Source organism: Urocampus carinirostris, chromosome 5 (assembly GCF_059441175.1).
Source record: "Urocampus carinirostris isolate Australia breed hairy pipefish chromosome 5, RoL_Ucar_1.0, whole genome shotgun sequence".
NCBI classification, from domain to species: domain Eukaryota; kingdom Metazoa; phylum Chordata; class Actinopteri; order Syngnathiformes; family Syngnathidae; genus Urocampus; species Urocampus carinirostris.
Window position 1 is genome coordinate 4,418,173 of NC_142353.1, and position 19,328 is coordinate 4,437,500.

At 36.7% G+C, this 19,328-nt stretch overlaps 1 protein-coding gene across 7 annotated transcripts in view; it reads left to right on the forward strand.

Annotated features, from left to right (window-relative positions):
* Positions 1-308: 308 nt before the first annotated feature.
* Positions 309-19,328, forward strand: part of pbx3b (pre-B-cell leukemia homeobox 3b) — a 112,506-nt gene continuing 93,486 nt past the window's right edge. Inside the window, exons 1-2 of one of the 7 annotated variants that reach the window (XM_088335410.1) lie at positions 309-1,619; positions 2,517-2,596. In XM_088335410.1, the coding sequence (XP_088191536.1) occupies positions 1,372-1,619; positions 2,517-2,596 (328 nt within the window). In that variant the 5' untranslated portion in view covers positions 309-1,371. The remainder of the gene's footprint in view (positions 1,620-2,516; positions 2,597-19,328) is intronic. The other 6 variants (XM_088335412.1, XM_088335414.1, XM_088335411.1 and 3 more) reach the window with 6 other exon arrangements.

The following is a 19,328-nucleotide window of genomic DNA, read 5'->3' on the forward strand; positions in this document are numbered from 1 at the left end:
ACAGTAGCCATTTGCTAGCCGCCTTGCATCCTACAGCTCAACAACGTGTCTGCTGCCATAGCAACTGCGGAGGAGCACAGAGCAGCGCCGCCTGCTTTGTGCAATGGATGTCGCTCTTAGCAACGACCAATCACAAGTTGCCATTCTTTCCCCTTTTTTTCTTCTCTTCACGCAGGGGCAGTGTGAAGATGGAGGGATTTAGTGGGTGGGCTTTGGCCATCATGCATTTGCCAAGCAATAGGACGTGGGCGTCGTCACTCTTGCTCCTTCTAGACGTGGATTGGTGGAGCTCACTTCATTTTGCAATCATATAAACATGTGAGCCAAAGCTTTAGCAGGAGAATGTGCAGCTCTACATCAAACTGCATAAAAGTCTCGTTATGTATTTGCCTGACCGGCTTACAAGGGTAAATCTTGATTATAATACGCGCATAGCAGCAAGAGGACGCCTTCCTGCAAAGACTGTGCTTTCATCACTATAATCAGCCGCCTAACTACTCGCTCGTAACATTTTGGGCTTTTTTCGCTGCTCGGGTGAGAGAAGTGACAGGAGAGGAGACCCCTCCTCTACTGGGCGGGGCGTGCATTTCATTTTGTATTTTGCGTGTGTATATTTTTTCCCTCTCCCCCCTCGTGTTGCCTGCTCTGACACGTCTGCACTGAGTGAGTGGCATTGGCACACTGTCAATCGCTCACTATCAAACAACATAAAACACACACAGGCTAAGGCTGCACCTCATAAATTTTAGCAAGGCACGGTTGTTTTTTATTTTATTTTTGGCGCATCGCTTTATAATACAGCGCTGTGTTCATGTTATTTCCCGATTCGTTTTTCTTTTTTACTAAGCACAACTTTTTGTGCATTTTTATTTAGACTATTTCGGACACCAGCATCTCTTATTTTTGCTGACTTTGTTTATTTTCCTTTCTAATAATTTGGATATTTTTGTCTTCCGATGAGGATCTTCGTGGACATTTTTGCGAGGAGATGCAACGGAAATCCCAAGAAGAGCACCAATAAATGAGAGATCACCAAAGGAGCAATTGTGTCCAAACCCGTCAAATATCACATCAACGGAGAAGATACATTGACGTGAAGCTTCGCGGCGGAAAAGATGGACAACCTTTGACAGTTGAAGTTTGGCATGAAATGTGCATTTTAATGCAATATCCTTCACCAGCCGATTCCCGTTTTGCTACTTTGGACTGCGCGTAAAAGCTACTTCGGAACCGTGCGTAAAAAGACACGCGTCAACTTGGACACATCTTTTGTATGTCCATTTTTTGTTTTAAAACAAAACGTCTGTGCGTCGGACCACGCTGCCGTGCACCTTTTATTGTCTCCAGCACTTGTTCTAGCCCTTTTCGTATATGAGTTTTTCAATTTGTGTCGCTCAGTGCACGGACTCTTTAGCAGCTCCGATGGACGATCAAGCCCGGATCATGCAGTCGATCGGCGGCGTCAGTTTGTCCGGGCACTCGGTGCAAGGGGGCATGGCCCTCCCACCTCCGCACGGGCACGACGGAACGGACGGGGACGCGCGAAAACAAGACATCGGCGACATCCTTCATCAAATAATGACCATAACTGATCAAAGTCTGGACGAGGCGCAAGCAAAGTTGGTTGTTTTTTGATGATTTTCTAACTTGTAAATTTTACCCCCTTCTGCATAATATTAATCATCATTATTAATAGTATTGTGATTAGGACATATACGTATCAACCTCAGCCAAATGCTCCCCTTAATGATGATTACAATTGCCCTTATTAAACGATAGTAAATTTTACTCGCAGCAAGACGGACTATGTAGAATAAAAACAAAGTTAATTTGTGTAAACACGTCCTTTTTACTTATCAAATAAACACAAACAATTATTTCAGCATTTGTTTTAGTTCTTTCTTCAGTTGCGGTAATTTGTATATATATATATATATATATATATATATATATATATATATATATATAAAGACAAGACAATATATATATATATATATATATATATATATATATATATATATATATATGTTGATGTAGAAAAAGTTATACGGCAGACACAATTTCAAATGATTTAACATTTTTAAAATACGGGGAAAACGTATACGTTGACATGTATGTTAATATTATTATAAACCAAAAAATATGCCCTCCACCCGGCACAAGAACAAACTCGGATGCGTTTAATGACAATGGCAATGATCAGGTGCATTTAACGCCTCATAAAGCTTAAGCACATGATAAGCTTGTCACAATGGAGACAACCGTTTTTAATTGAAATGATTGTCTGTGAACACAAAACAGACCGGATATGTGTTAAAAAAAAGTCTTTAAATAGCAGAAAAACAACTTGAAATATCTGAAGAGATATCGTTGAATACATCCGTCACATTGGCAATTGTTTGACCAAATACCTGTTCAGTTGCTTTTAGATATTTTTCTAAACTAATCATCATAAATACAGCAGGTGGGACATATCAGTGTACTTATATGAATTATTTTTTTCTTGTCTTATACGGAAACAGGAAACATGGACTGAATTGTCACAGAATGAAACCAGCACTCTTCAGCGTTCTCTGTGAAATTAAAGAAAAAACAGGTAAGCTTTCTATTTTTCCCCATGTCCAACCAACCAAACAGTGAAATGTTGAAGTAAAAGTGGATGTGCAAAATGATTGTACGCAATTTTTCTCTCGGTGCATCGATGACAGTCTGCCATCCAGGTTACCCGGGACCTTTGTCCATTGTAATCAATCAGCCATTTAAATAGGGTGTATTATTTTGTAAACATCCTCATAGTGTATGGATATTTGTCCAAATGGTAACTTCTTGTAGAAAAACAAAAACAAAAAACCCCCAAAAAAAACAAGCACTGTGTGTGTTTCAGATTTTAAATCCCACATACATATCGCATACATTGTCTATTTTTTAATTTTTCATGGCAATTATGCTCTTTGACAATGTGCAATTGAGGATTTTCTTTTACAACACTTCTAAAACACTTGCAAAAATAAATAAGATATTGCACATTTTTAATATTAATACAAATTAATGTAAAATTAAGCATGTACATTAAGCTTTTATGGTTACTATGGCAGTATTTCAATAAAACTCTATGCATGGATGAAATAGTTGGCACTTTTATTGATGTTGTCACTTATATTATCCCCATAAACCAAAAGTTTAGTTGGTCACAAGGCACGTTAGAAGAGCATCTTCTCTACATATGCATTCCATTTTTGAAAACACACAAATTGAAAGCATACCAAAATAAGCAGTAGTACATTTCACAAAGGATAAACGCACCGTCTCTATATATTTATTCCATTTTTGAACCGTCACACTTCAAAACACACACCAAAAGAATCAGAAGTAGATGTCACAAAGGAAAAAAAATATAGTTACAAATGTTGTTGAGACTGCACCTGAAGAAAAAAAAAATCGGACTGTTTTGCTATTGAAACCTGTAATAGTAAAACAACACCTAAACAAATTGGCATCAGAAGAAAACAACGATGTGGGTTCAGAGTCATTTTAGCTCCCGATAACTTGTCAGATTTGTGACCTTTGTGCATTTTATGAGGAAATTGGCTCCGGGGAGATCATAAAAGTTTATGAACTCCCCCACTCTGTTCCCCCCCACTCAGGTGCCGGTCACAGAAGCAGTGAGAGGGTCTGCATTTGAGCCGAGGGGCTCGGCTTTTGTCGCCTGTTAGGTCGATGCAACAGACAAACAAATTAAAGGGAGATGTAGTGTTTTTTGTTGTAGTTTTTTTTTAGTTTTTTTTAATGGATTGAATTGTCTCTATTGTCATTGATATCAGTGTTGTGAAAACATTGGATGTAACAAGATTAGACATTGCACTCCACATGTAAAGAGACTTTGAAGAGAAAAGTAAGATAAAAGACTGTCAGGATAAAAGGGCAAACATAGGTACAAGTAGTGCTTAGTGACTGAATTAAATTATAATAATTGTGCAATTGTTTAAAGAATAGTGCATCATAACAGTAGTGCAAGGACAAGTAGTAGAATAACAATTTTGCTTAATATGTCTTTTCTTCATTGCTTAGTAACCTTGTTTCGTTGGCCAGTTTGGAATGTTTCTGCTTTGAAATGAGTGGCACAGCCTAAAGCAAGCAAACCGATTTACAAAAATAAACAAAAGGTGACGGGAAAAGAAGGCAAATGTTGTTTTGTGTAGTCGCAGACTGCGAATGTGCATGCAGTGGAACCTGCTTTGGAATCACTGACAGAGCTCAGCTGGCGTGGTGGCCTTGTTGACCGCCTTGTTATTGCAGCACACAGTGCACCTTTCACTAGCCCGCCGAGCATCGCTCAGAGGGATTCCTCAGCCCTTTTCATGTCTCCTCAAATGGCGAGCGGGGAGGGGATTGGGGCTTCGGGTTCGCCTGGGGAATGAGCTTTTATGCTGGTACAAAAACTGCAGATTTTCGGATCCGGAGCAAAGTCCTCGCATTGAATTTGTAAACTTTTTTAAAGTTGCATTTGAGTGGAGGAGTGTCAAAAAAAAAATGAGACATAACTTTTTGACGCTCCTGTTTTTGTCGAGCGCTAGCATTTTTCCTGCATCACTAATGGGCTGCAAGTATTAATTCACTTTGATATGCTAATCAAGCATTATGCAGGAAATGAGATTAAGTGGCAGCATGAAGTCATTTGCCTGTCACTAAATTTAGTGTTTTTTGCACACACCCCACCACCCCTTACACACACACTCAATCCTCTCATTTTTGTCTTCACCGTACAAAAAAAAAGTTTAAACCTGACCTGAAATAATTTATTCTCAATTATATGAAATCTATTTGGCCGCCAGCTGTAGACAGCATTCACAGAAAATTACCTGCCATTCAGATGAGTTCTGCGGTCTATCCAAACCTGCCGGCAATTCCCCCGCCTCGCGTTCATGCTCGGAAGAGAAGCTCGCAGAGGCGGCAGCAGCGGGAGAGGCAAGAATAACAAAGGTGAAAGATTACCTCCATATGGTATTTCTGACCAGGAAGAGAGAGGTTTTGTTGCAGGACTCCTCTCTGAAGTGAGGTTTAATCAATAGAAAGAGATTACAGAGAACTATTACAGGCTAAATCACAGAGCGCCAGAGAGAGTCTTAGTCCTCTCCACAGCTCTCTTAGCTGCCATTGCGCCGCTTTGGCTGCGTATTGACTTGTTGTTGTGCTGACCTTTGACTCTTCAGGTCCCCAAAACGCGATTGAGTTAGCTGAATTTGTTTCTCCAAATTCTGCGGTATGTTGACAAAGCTAGAGATGTTAATCAGTAGTAGCATGTTATGAAGGGAAAATTGTGTTAACTGAATACAGGACAAGATGAGGTTGTAATTACAAAGAAGGTGCACGGAAAGCACAACCTGCAGCAAATGGAGTAAGGAGTGAAGCATTTCTGAAATCTAACGGGAGCGCCAATTTCAATGTTACCTATTGAGGCAGCTCATTTCAATTGCTTTGTCGTCATGATCAATGCACAATGTTTATTGTTTTTCTGCACCTCAGATGCTTAAATTTGACTTTTGATGCCTTTTGTTCTCAGAGCACATGGGCACTTCAACAGTCAGAAATTAGGGCGTCAATGAAGTAAAAACCCTTTTTTTCAATCAATTATGTCTACTGGTCGACAACTTTTCAGTTTGAAAACTAATTTTCTTATGTATTATTTGTTTTGAAACATTGTTTCAATAAATGAAGAACACGCAAGCCCCAATATATATATATATATATATATATATATATATATATATATATATATATATATATATATATATATATATATATATATATATATATATATATATATATATATATGTATATATATATATATATATATATATATATATATATATATATATATATGTATATATATATATATATATATATATATATATATATATATATATATATATATATATATATATATATATATATATATATATATATATATATATATATATATATATATATATATATATATATATGTATATGTATATACACACACGTATACAACGTAACATATTTTGAATATTGTTTACATATTTATGGATTATTCCTAAGTCTATTAAAATGCTAATACAATTGAAATATATGTTTCTTATGTTGCTAAAAATGCTTTAACATTTATAACTAAATAACAAATTGATAATGGAAATAACAAAATAAACATAAACAAGACTTAGACTGAGCAACATTAGGGAACTATTTTTTTTCTATCTTTCAATTATTTTGCTTGAGGTACACTGTAGTGCTTTCATCCAAACTCTTACTCGCAATTAACCCTCGAGCATTTTGAACATCAACGAGGAATTCATTTTTTACACACACTTTTGACTCCGTCAGAAATGAATCCATAATAGTGATTTACCAAAGAGATCAGTTCTGAGCAACTGTAATAGTATATTTTTGTAAAGAGTAGATTATTTTTTTACTCATGAATCGAGATAGTCTTTAATGTTCATTAAAATAAAAATGCCAATTAAATTGTTTTTAAAACCATGGTGTATGATGTTCATGAAGAACATTAAAACTAGAATGCAATACAATAAAAATCAAACATGTATATTTTAAAAGGAAAATACTACATACATTCTGTGTTATTGTATTTTCTTTAGCTCACATCAGAAATCAAAGTAACGCTTTGATTTTACATTTCTTCAACCATTGTACACCCTTAAATGTGCTTCCATTTTTAGCTTACTCTGCTTTTGTGCCACGTGCACACAGGAGAGAACAGCAAGCTATTCAGCACCAAAGACAATTGACTTTGGCTTTTTTTGTCCGCGGGAGCTCGAGTGATGCGGCTGTACTGCCTAGATAGCGTCAAGGCCAATGGTTGGCGCATGCACAGCATGGTTCCAGACTGGCTTCAATGGGCTGCATTTGCTTCCTCTGCTAGCACACAAAGCAACCCACCGTCAGATATAGCGATTATTTCTACAGTAGGGTTGCAACAACGAATGAGTAAAATCGATGAAAATCGATTTCTAAAAGCGTTGGCTACTAATGTATTAATTTATTCATTATGTTGTATGATTTATGAGCCATTAAGCAATGTGCCATTGCATTATGTTGTGAAGTTGTAGATCTTAGTACCACTTTGAACCACCAGAGGACACTTTGAGACTGTTTTTATCAAGTATCTTACATTTTGAAATATATTTTTTTTATTTAACATTGCGTCATTACAAACCAAATTGTCTTGAAACAGTCAAAGGTAACACTTTTCAAGGAAACAGAAAGGGCTGCAAAAATACAGCGAACAAAATCTGAAAATACATTAACAAATTAATAAAGTTAAAAAAATAATAATGACACCCGCAACTCAACACAAGGGGCAGATTTGTAAAGGGACATTGTGTAATATAGATAGATAGATAGATAGATAGATAGATACTTTGTTCATCCCCGAAGGGAAATTCACATTTCCAGCAGCAGTACTTCCTAGTGGCAAAAATACAAGAACTATCATACCAATGTTAATCTTTATAGAGAGTCATAGGTAGAGAAATGTGTATTTCTTTTATAGTGAAATCCATACCTAGTAGTTGCTGCCATGTTTGTCTGAACCCCGCTGCTTTGCTGTGCTCATTTGCATTCGACAATTCAGTGCCATCCAGTGGTCAAATATTACACAATTTACTTAAAACCATTTTATTTATAATTTGCAAGTTGGGAATGTTCTAAGATTTGCTTGTCAAAATAATATCAATAGGGTTTCCATTTTTGATATTTTGTTGTTGATACAAATTTTGCTACACATAAAATAAAATGTATTGCCTTTTTAGTTTTTGTTTTGTATGATGAGTCCAAATTTTATATCATTTTTGCATAAGTTGGTCAGAAAAAAATATCTTACATATTTGCAAGTGTATAGCATACATTTGTATGTATTTCTGTTTGTTGTTATGTTATTTGACAAACACTTGTTTTTTAATTGTCTTATAGAATATTCTGTTGTTTTGCAGTAGTTTTCTATCCGTCCAAAACTGCAATATTTGAATAAAGAGTAGAAAATATGCTTTTTAAAAAATCGGAAGCATCGATTAATCAAAACAAAAACAAAAAAACTCGATCGATTATTAATATAATCGTTAGTTAAAGTCCTATTCTGCAGCCTCCCCATCAGGATACTCTGATGAGACAAAGAGAGTCAGTTGCAAAAACAAGACCAAGGATATGTATCCGTTTTCGTTCATGGAGCTCTATATCTTTGTCTTGTGGCTGTTGGTATCTTTGCAACTGACATGCTTTTGCACCACAATCCAGCAACATTTCCCCATCCTATCTTGCACAAGTTTCTCCCTAATTCTCTTTCTCACCTTCATCCCTGTCGCTTGGAGCGTTTTTTTTTGTTTTTTTTTGGAAGGGCGTCGGCGCGATCAACAGCTCATAATTGTTTTTTGCACATACGTTATGCAAATGACTCTTTATGGCAACCGGCATAACAATTAGCATCCTCCAACAATATTTTAGTAGGTTAATTGCAAGATTTCTGAATTGTATGTATGAGCTGTTAATTAGGCATGACAGAGGTGCTGAAATGCTTATCTTCAGGCACTGGCAGGCAGCAGAGGCTGCTTGGGATGCAAAACGGGAGGATTGATTGAAATGAGTTAACAGCGTGCCTCGATTCATGTTCTGACTCCATGCACTAGCTTTCCAAAGTTGAAAAGAAAATGTAAACATTTAATTGAGAAAGCAGACCTTCAGGATTTGACCCTAGTAAAAAAAAAAAAAAAGAAAAAAAGAAAGTTGCTGACTTGATCGAAAAAGTACCCAAAACAGACTGAATCTAAGATAGTATTTTTTGTACACAGATATAAACAAATTATAATCATGTATTTATTTATATTTTCATGAGCATTTTACTTTAACCAACATTTATTTTCTCACAGTTTGCTCAAATGTAATGACTGGTCCGTAGGACAGACTTAATAATAAAAACATTAGTTATATTTATGGAAACAAGGTTACTATACATTTCTGGGAATACTGAAAATCATAAAATCATTGTTACACATATGTGCCTGCAACAATGGGTCACAAAATATATATACATAAGAAAATCAACTTATGTTATAGAACCCATTGTAGGACAATATTGTCGGGCCTACCATTAACAATCAGATTAAACTACATGTTAGCGTACTGACTTTCCTATGGCTTTTTTTAATTTATGTTCCTGGTTTCTTGCATGTCTCTCAGTAGGTGAGCCGGTATGCATCATATACAGTACTGAGCACAGAGAATCGCTATATTCTACAAATATGGTTGTAGTGAGCCTGGCACGTAGGAAAGTAAGTCCTCTCTCAGTAATGACTCTGCTATTTATAGGTCCCTATTTCATTAGGTCTAGTGTTTCCTCTTGGGACAATAGACACCGTGATGTTCATTTACTCTGTACACATTACATGCGGACAACTAAATGAGCCATCATTTGTGAGTGCAGGCATGTTGCAACCATTTGGGTAGTCCTTGGCTGTCACTCTTCTGACTTGCATCGAAGGTGTGCGTTTTATTTTCTAAGCGACATGAAATAAGCGGGAGTGGGTCACAAATGGAATCGTCCTCTATGTGGATTAAGTTGATCAAATGGTCTGGGTTGATTTACACAACAACATTTTTCAAGTTGTTATTAACAAATGACAAAATGTATCTTTCCTAAAACAACATTACTCATGTTTTTGGGGTTGTCCACAGAATTTATAGTTATTTGGTAAAGTACTAAACCAATACTGTGTTTGAGGGTGTTATAAACAAATTGTATTTCTTTCTCATTTTTTTCCATGACAACTATAGATATTAAAATATTTACTTTGCATGCAGTGAATAAGTTGTACTTTATTTAGGGCCTTCTTGTGGTTAAAAAAAGATTGATTGAAAAAAAATAAATAAAAATACATTTAATTTTAATCATACTCGTGGGTCAGGAAAGTAACATATATTTTAAAGCTTGAGCCTAAGGGAAGCTGACACAATTGTACGCAATCTTGCTGGAACGGGTACCCAAAAAATCTGGGCTGAGCAAAAAAATGACAATTTAAATTGTGTGTTTTGGTCACTTTTATTCTCCATAGTTTGTATTCTGACTTGAACTGTTTAGCACTTATTTTTGGTTAGACTACATTTTGATTTTTTTTTTAAGTCTTATGTCAAAAGGACCAGTTTTGGGGGGTACTAGTGCAAATCTACCCATTAAACTAGGTCAAGTTATCATACATAGTGGGTAGGTTTGACCTTAGGTAATGTTTTTGACCAGACAGTTTTATAGTGCAAGCAATAGCAGCTCCAATTCAAAATAATTTTGTAAGTCTCTGTTTTCTCAGAATAGAATCTTTCTACATAACAACAACCCAAAACACTCAGTTATTTCCTTCATTTGCAAGGCAGAACATGAAGACTTTCCCCTCAGTGCTGCATCACTGAGCATGCCCCAACATTAGAATGATGTATCGACGGCAGAAAGAGGAAAAAGTCGGCAATGCAATGAAATTTTAATCAGCGTCTTCTGCCGCTTTAATAAGGCAAATAATTCTTATTGGCTGCCGTGTTAAGATTTCTAATATTTAATTCATAACAAACCTTGCATTATTCTGTGCTCAAGTTGAGCTTCACACCGCCGCTGCCTTCCAGGAGGCAACTGTGGGGAAAATGAAGTGCACACTTCGCGCTTTTCAATATGAGTCCAGGGCAGCTACTATTAAACTGTTTTGATGTCGTCTCCTGGAATAAAATATGCATATAACACCTTTAATTAACTATTGTACCGAGGAGACTGTGATGACCTCAGTCGCTTGATCAGCGCATAAACACGGACTGTCCTGCCTTTGTAATATAATCAGCTGTCAGTAAGGTATAACCACTGACCATCTATGCTGCACCGTGCGCAAGTGCGCACACCCCAGACATTTTCAGCACACAAAATATATCCGCTCATAAAAGTCAGTGCTTGAAATTGTGAAATTGATGCATTTGAAAATTCTGCTAAAATTACAATGCCTGTGGTTAAAAACAACACCGGTTTCTCATTTTGAAGTCATCGCCTGCGCAGTTAGATTACGAAGCTGTGTGATTTGACCTGGAGAAAGCTATAAATGCCTTAATAAGCTCATGGTTAGATTATTGCAATGCACTTTATGTTGGCGTCTCCAAGTTGTCTTGCAGTCGCTTTCAACTTGTGCAAAATGCTGCTGCCCGTCTTTTAAACAACAGCAGCAGACGCGCGTATATCTTTCCTTTTTTTTAATTAGCTTCATTAGCTCCACATCTATTTTAGAATGGATTTTAAACTTTCAGTGTTTTTTTTAAAGCTCATAATTGTTTTTCTCCATTCTATTCATCTTTTTTAACCATTCACAATCCTGGTAGAGTTTTGAGTTCCAAGGACCAACTTGTGCTAGAAGTTCCCAGCTCAAAGCATAAACGCAGGGGTGACCGAGCCTTTTCTGTTGCTGCCAACAGGCTCTGGAATCAGCTCCCAGTCAAGTTTTGTCTTATTTCAGACGTAAGCCTCTTTAAATCAAGGCTAAAAACACATTTCTTTAGAATGGCTTTTAATACCCAGTAGTTCGAGGACACTTTTATTTTAAGGTATCTCATTTGTTAGTGTTGTATTTAATGTTTTTATTGTTTCAGTTTTTTGTTTGTTTTTACTTATTGTTTCTCTGTTATCACTGTAAAGCACTTTGGTACACCCAAAGGAATGTTGTCAAGGGTTGTATAGATAAAGTACATTTACATTTACTTACCTACATACGTAAATGTTGCTGCGCAAGTTTCTGTCTCTTTTAAGAGAAGTTGCTCTTTCTGCTTGGCTCACTGAAAAGTGACAGCTCTTTTGGCTCCCAAACGGCTTTCCAGATTGTCTTTGTTCCTTTAATCTATATATTACTAGTTATTACTGTATGTAACCTCATGCACAATGTGACTTAATAATGGGGAAATTATAAAGCAAAAAAGCACAAAAATTATAAAAGAATAAAAAAGAAGATACCAATAAAATAAAAGAGGTAAAATGTGAAAAACGAAGAAAAATGAAAATCAAGAAAAAAAAAGTAGAAAGCATTCAAAGATACACAAGAAACCAAGAAAAAGAAAAGGGGCAGGAGATAGAGCGCTCATATAAAGACCGTGAGGTAGCAGGTTTGATTTTTCGCTCTCTGTGTTAAATGTTGATGTGTCCTTGCACAAGACCCTATTACCTAAAAAAGGAAGAATAAAAATCACCAAAAAAAGAATTAAAAAGAGGGGTTTTTGGACACCCTGTATATCAAGTCAACTTTTTGAGCAACACTGTACGTCCTCTAAAAAGAGTGTTTAAATACTCTTCTCTATTGTGCAACCAACTAAATCCACCAAATGTTAGTAATATGTAACAAAAGATACTTTGTTAAAAGTGGAAATCTCATATAAAAGTTATTTTAAAGAACTGAAGTTTGTGGGCCCTGAAAGCTTCCTAATAGTGCATTAGTCAATAAATTATACTGTGACAAAATAATTTAGCATTGGCGGAAAGCCAGCAGAATGTAATTTGATTTAATATCAGGTTTTAGACACGTTTGATAAAGATTTGGTTGCCACATGCAGGATTGATGTATCTCAGCATTGTTCCAAGCAATTCTCACCAATTTTGTGTGATTGCTCTGACCCGTGGAAGCTTAGAGGGAACGTTGGAGTGAGCATACTATTTTTTTATTATTACGTATTCCGAGTCCTTGAAGTGCATTTTTGTGTCTGAGGTAATGGAAAGATGGCGCCAGGCCAGCAGGCTCGGTGCTGGCTCATGTTACACTGAAACAGCGGGTCCTGTTTTCGTCTGTGGGTGAAATGGCTTAATTGGTGTCAGAGCCCCGGGGATAAAGGTTCCTCTCTCGGAAACGCCGCTGAGAAAGCTCTGACTTCCCTCAACCGGCGGCTGGCGGCTGCCAGCGACCGGCGCTAAGCCGCGGCTTAACAATACCAAATGATGTTTGGGATGACAGAAATTAAAATGCACTTGCTCCCAGAAAGCTATGATTAATGACAGCGGGCGGGGGAATGCTGTTCCTCTCCTTGCTCCTTTTTTTGATAGGCTTTGAAAACAAAACAAAAAAACAAAGATACAAGGTTCGCCTCTGTTTCCGATTACAAGGTCATCAAGCGTGGAAAACGCATATGCAGCACCTATGGTGTTATGCTAAAGGAAAACAAGATACTGGACTAGTTCTAAGTTTTACAAGTGGTCACATTAATAGAGGAAACACCAGAGTTAAATTAAGTTGTACATTGCAAGTGTTTGGTAAGAAATCTTAAATTTGGTTCATCTTGGATTACTAACCCTGTTTAATTTCTATTTTAGTTTGATGACTGGTCATCTATTCTAATTTCGGTTGATGAACCTATTATTAGTCAGAATGTATTTATCACTTCAAATTTAAAGGACTTCTCAAATAAAAGAGAAGAAGGTTCATCAAATAAGCAAAGAAAATACAATTTAAGATCCTTGTTGGACTCTTGGTCTGGGGTAGCTCTCCACTCAGGTCTCCAAGACTTTCAATTATCCAAGGAATTGAGGAATTTTTCCAGTTGGGAAACATACAGGCTGTTAAAAGAATATATTTTGACAATGTGGAGAAGTCTGCAGCTAAGGAACTTGAAATGGGCGACCATCATAGCCCGAGCTAGTTTAAATAATTTGTAAATTTACCCAGAAAATAGGCAAAACAAGTAAAAAAGTAAAACTATAAACCACAGAGACATCAAATATTAAAGGGATATCTCAAATTTGAATTTGAATAGTTCCATCCATTACCACGAGCAATATTTTCTAAGTGCATGAAAGCGACCTTTTAAGACTACAAAAAGAAACGGAAAAATATCTCTCCAAAACTTGTCTGCATCAGGTTTTTCATCCTTTTTAATTTACATTGTCACCTGATGGAGTCAAAACAAAGAAACAAGCGAATTAGTTTTCCGAGCAATTTTTTTCTAACAATTGGCATGATAATTACAGGTCCTGTCTACAGTATTGTCTATGCTTTTGTGCGTGTTTTGTCTGCAGAAATCAATGACGAAAGAATTGCTGACGGCACCTAATATGATGTTGGATATGTATTTTTTTTAAAGCTTTATTTATAGAAAGAAATAACCAATGTAGTTAAAACAAAGCTGATCAATATAATGTATTTTGTCCAATAATTTAGTTATATTATCAAACATTTACTGCAGTGTGTTTCTTTTCACATCTTAATACTTTTTTTTAAATCTCAAAGTATCACTGTATTTATTTATTCATTTATTTATATCTTGCTTTTTAACAGGAGTTACACATAGAGAATAGAACGTCCAATCCTGGGCCAGTTTAGAATTACGACTGAGAGCATTTTGAATATGTGATTCTGTTTTTTGTTTTTTTTTCCATAATGAAACACAAGATGATTTAAATTGATAATATGGCTGAATTGGCATGCAACTCAGGACAATGAAGACGGTGCCAAGACCACACAATCCTAATTTGGATCGCCACCAAATTGCCAGCCTAGATGTCGTGCATATGCCTGCATTTTGTCATTAGCCAACATGCATTATTCAGTGATATATGTCAAAAGGTGCACGCTTACGTTGGTGAAAAAGTATTTTTAATATTAATCTTCTTTTAAAACAGCCAATTTTGTTCCAGGACAATTTTTTAACGACAAACTAAAGCAGTGTGTTTTATTTGAACAACTAGAAGTTGCTGTACAGTATTTTGTAATGTGACCAAAAACGAGTGTCAAAAAGCACGAGGAATATTCCTAAATACGGAGACTCAAAGTAACATTTTTTTTCTCATTTTCTAGCTCAGCCTTTTGTGAGGTTTGGAATATTTGAGTACCCGTATCAGCAAGTTGGCCTACAATTATGTCAGCTCCTTCTAGGGGAGGCTGATGTTGTTTCAAATAAATGAGTATTTTAAAACATGCGAACATTTATGAATGTGCATGTATGTTTTTCATTAGTTAAAATCAATATTGTTTATGAATGAATGTCTTTAAGGCAGGATTATCCAACCATTTAAAGCTGAGAGCTCTCTGATTGGCCCAAAAGCCAGTTTGATATGCATTTCTAAAATTAAAACTTATTACGTTTTTACTATGTTGTTATTATATTATTACAGGGTTGTAATTATTAAAAGTAGAATTAAAGATAGGGTGTCTGCTTTAAGGTGGACATTTTCTCTATTAGGTATGTATTAACAATGTCCAACTGAGAATAGTATAGAATAGAATTTACTTTTATTGTCCTTCTTTGTAACCATGCACACAGAACGAAATGTCGATACACCTGACTCGTACAGTTAAACTGTAGCAAGCCGACGCAGCCGCAGCCAAACAGGGCGCAGCCATTTTAGTCATTAGGTGACCAAACCCCCCAATTCCAACCCTTAATGCCGAGCGCCAAGCAGGGAGGCAATGAGTACCAATGTTGTAAGTCTTGGGTATGACTTGGCCGAGGCTTGAACCAGCGACCTCCCAGTCTCCGAGCGGGCGCCTTACCATCTAGGCTACCGAGCTGGTAATAAATAAATAGCCTTCATGTATGTTTTTCACCGTGCCCATCTGTTTTTATGTTACTTTTAGCAATGCTGTCCGAGACACGTAACACATTGAATAAAAGGGAAAGGGCGAGGGGGGGTGGTTGAACATTGACTTCATGTTCATCATCACAGTTTTTGTGTCATTAAAATGTTAAAAGTAAGAAAAGGTCTGTTACAGAAACAGTCGAACGTCAACCTAAATCCCTCCAAAAAAGAAGAAAAAAGAAAAGTTCATTCAGGGCTCCTCAGAAATGCACATACTTGCACGCGGATCAAGAATGAGCTGACTGAGGCAGCGATCATGACTTTAAGCCAGGACATGGCGGCAGAGAGTAACACAGTTTCAGATTCTGTACAATGCGTTTAAAATAGGTCAACCAATAAACCATGCCAGGTAAAAATCAAATTTCCTTAAAATCACAATGACTGTGGAACTATTTTCAGGACGTGTCCCCGGGTTACTCAGGTGTTCTTACAGGGGGAGCCTTCTTAGAGACCCCTGCTATAAGGTATCCTATGTTCATATGCCCAATCAGGTTTCGTCCAAATACCAGCAAATTTTATGTAATGGTTAGACACAAAGATCATTAGTCTTGGATCATGGAAGACAATTGTGCACCAAACAATTGAACAAAACGGTGGTGCGCGCTTGCCATGATAATGATCTGTTGTGTCCTAGGTGGAGCTACATAAATATTTAATTGTGTCTGCAAGAGAGAATCCCTAGACCCTTCTGTTCATTTCTTAGCTTCTCTCTTGTAATGTCCCCCCTTTCCCTCTAAGGTAGTTCCTCACTAAGTAATGGTGAATTAAACTGATACAAATTGCAAGGTAAGGCTTTTCTCAGGACGTTTATCTCGGCAAAATGTGGTTTGAAATTCAAATGGCAAGTTTTGTCAAGCGCGGTTCTGCTGACTTGCCGTGTGCCTCACACCGGCTTCTCCAAATAAGCGCTCACTCTGTCAAAATGATTGATGTGCGTTAAGCGTGCGCTTTTTGCATGGCGCCGTTCCGGAAGATGATGCGGGCGCGGGGATTCGAGTTAAACAGCGAATGAGTCTCCCCTGTTTTATTGATCCGTTTGTGGGTGCTCGGCGAAGACGCTTATCAGCTTTGACCACCAGTGTCAGAGAGGATCGCCGAGCTCTATGTCCCTGTTGCGGGTGCATTTGCTTGGTCAAAGAACCACAATTTTCTTCTCATTTTGCACATGCAGGGAAATAAATTCCCAAATATATATATATATATATATATATATATATATATATATATATATATATATATATATATATATATATATATATATATATATATATATATATATATATATATATATATATATATATATATATATTTTTATTTTTTTTTTTTTTTTATTTTTATTTTTTTTTTTTGCTGGGTATCCCAGCAATCATCAGGCAGTGGGCAGGGGACGCCCTGAACTGGTTGCCAGCCAATCACAGGGTACACAGGGACAGACAACTCGCTCGCTCATTCACACCTAGGGACAATTTGGACCAGCCAATCCACCTGAAATGCATGTCTTTGGAATGTAGGAGGAAACCGGAGTGCCGGGGGGAAACTCACGCAAGCACAGGGAGAACATACAAAAAAAAAATATATATATATATATATATATATATATATATATATATATATATATATATATATATATATATATATATATATATATATATATATATATATATATATATATATATATATATATATTGCTGATTTTGGCTTACAGCTTAAGAAAACTCAAAAATTCTATCTCAAAATATTAGAATATCATGAAAAAGTATACAAGTAGGCTATTCAACTAATAACCTGAATCATCTTATTAACTCGAAACACCTTGCGAGGGTTTCCTGAGCCTTAAAAACACTCAGCTTGGTTCAGTAAACTAAATCACAAGTATAGGGGAAGACTGCTGATCTGACTGCTGTCCAGAGGACCATCATTGATACCCTCCATCAGGAGGGTAAAACACAAAAAGAAATTTCTCAAAGAGCAGGCTGTTCACAGAGTGCAGTTTCAAAGCATATCCACAAAAAGTCTGTTGGAAGGGAAAAATGTGGCCGGAAACGCTGCACAACCAAGAGAGATGACCGCAGCCTTAACAAAATTGTAAAGAAGAGCCGCTTCCAGAATTTGGGGGAGCTTCAAAGACAGTGGGCTGAAGCTGGAGTCCAGGTATCAAAAGCCACAGTTCACAGACGTGTCGGGGAAATGGGCTACAATAGCCGTATTCCCATGGTCAAGCCACTTCTGAACTCAAGACAACAGAAGAAGCGTCTGACTTGGGCTATGGAGAAAAAGCACTGGAGTGGTCCAAAGTCCTCTTTTCAGACGAAAGCAAGTTTTGCATTTCATTTGGAAGTCAAGGCGCCAGAGTCTGGAGAAAGGCTGGAGAGGAGCAAAATCCAAGTTGCTTGAAATCCAGTGTGAAGTTCCCACAGTCAGCAATGGTTTGGGGAGCCATGTCAGCTTCTGGTGTTGGTCCACTGTGTTTCATCAAGTCCAGAGTAAATGCAACTGTGTACCAAGAGATTTTAGAGCACTACATGCTTCCATCTGCTGAAAAGCTCTATGGAGATGAGGATTTCATTTTCCAGCATGATCTGGCACCTGCCCACAGTGCCAAAACCACCAGTAACTGGTGCACTGACCATGGCATCACTGTCCTTGATTGGCCTGCTAATTCCCTGACCTGAACCCCATCGAGAATTTGTGGGGTATAGTTAGAAGAAGATGAAAGACACCAGACCTACAAATGCAAATGAGCTGAAGGCCGCTATCGAAGCATCCTGGGCATCAATAACACCTCAGCAATGCCACAGGCTGATTGCCTCCATGCCACGCCGGATTGATGCAGTAATCCGTGCAAAAGGATTCCCAACCAAGTACTGAGTGCATCAATGGACATTTTCAAATGTTTGATTTAGTTTTGCTGTTATAAAATTATTTTTTTACTTGGTCTGAGGAAGTATTCTAATATTTTGAGATAGGATTTTTGAGTTTTTTTCAGCTGTAAGCCAAAATCAGCAATATTCAAATAATAAAAGGCTTGAAATAGTTCAGTTGATGTGTAATGAATCCAGAATGTATGACATTTTTGTTTTTTTAATTGCATTACAGAAAAAAAAGAACTTTATCACAATATTCTAATTTTCTGAGGCAGTCCTGGAAATATATATATATATATATATATATATATATATATATATATATATATATATATATATATATATATATATATATATATATATATATATATATATATATATATATATATATATATATATATATATATATATATATATATATATATATATATATATATATATATATATATATATATATATATATATATATGTAAAACATCTGTATATTCCTGAGCTGTGACATCATCGGATGAACACCAGCACATATTTATTTACACATATTTTATTTCAAAGAGAATATGAGTTTTTTAAGGGAAGTTGGGTCGCAGGTGGATGCAGTAATGGTACAGCAAAGGGTGAGCAGCCATAAACGGCTAACTGGCAAAAATAAAACACACGGAGAGCTACCATCCGGGGGGTAACCGGGACTTATCAATGAGAAGCTAAATGGCGTGTGCTGCAACACTGGTTGACCAAAAAACACACAGTGAGCAGCCAAGCTAACTACGAACCAATAACAAAACAAGGGCTATGGCAACAAAAGCAAAGCCAGCTAGGAATAAACAAACCAAGGAACATAGCAAAAC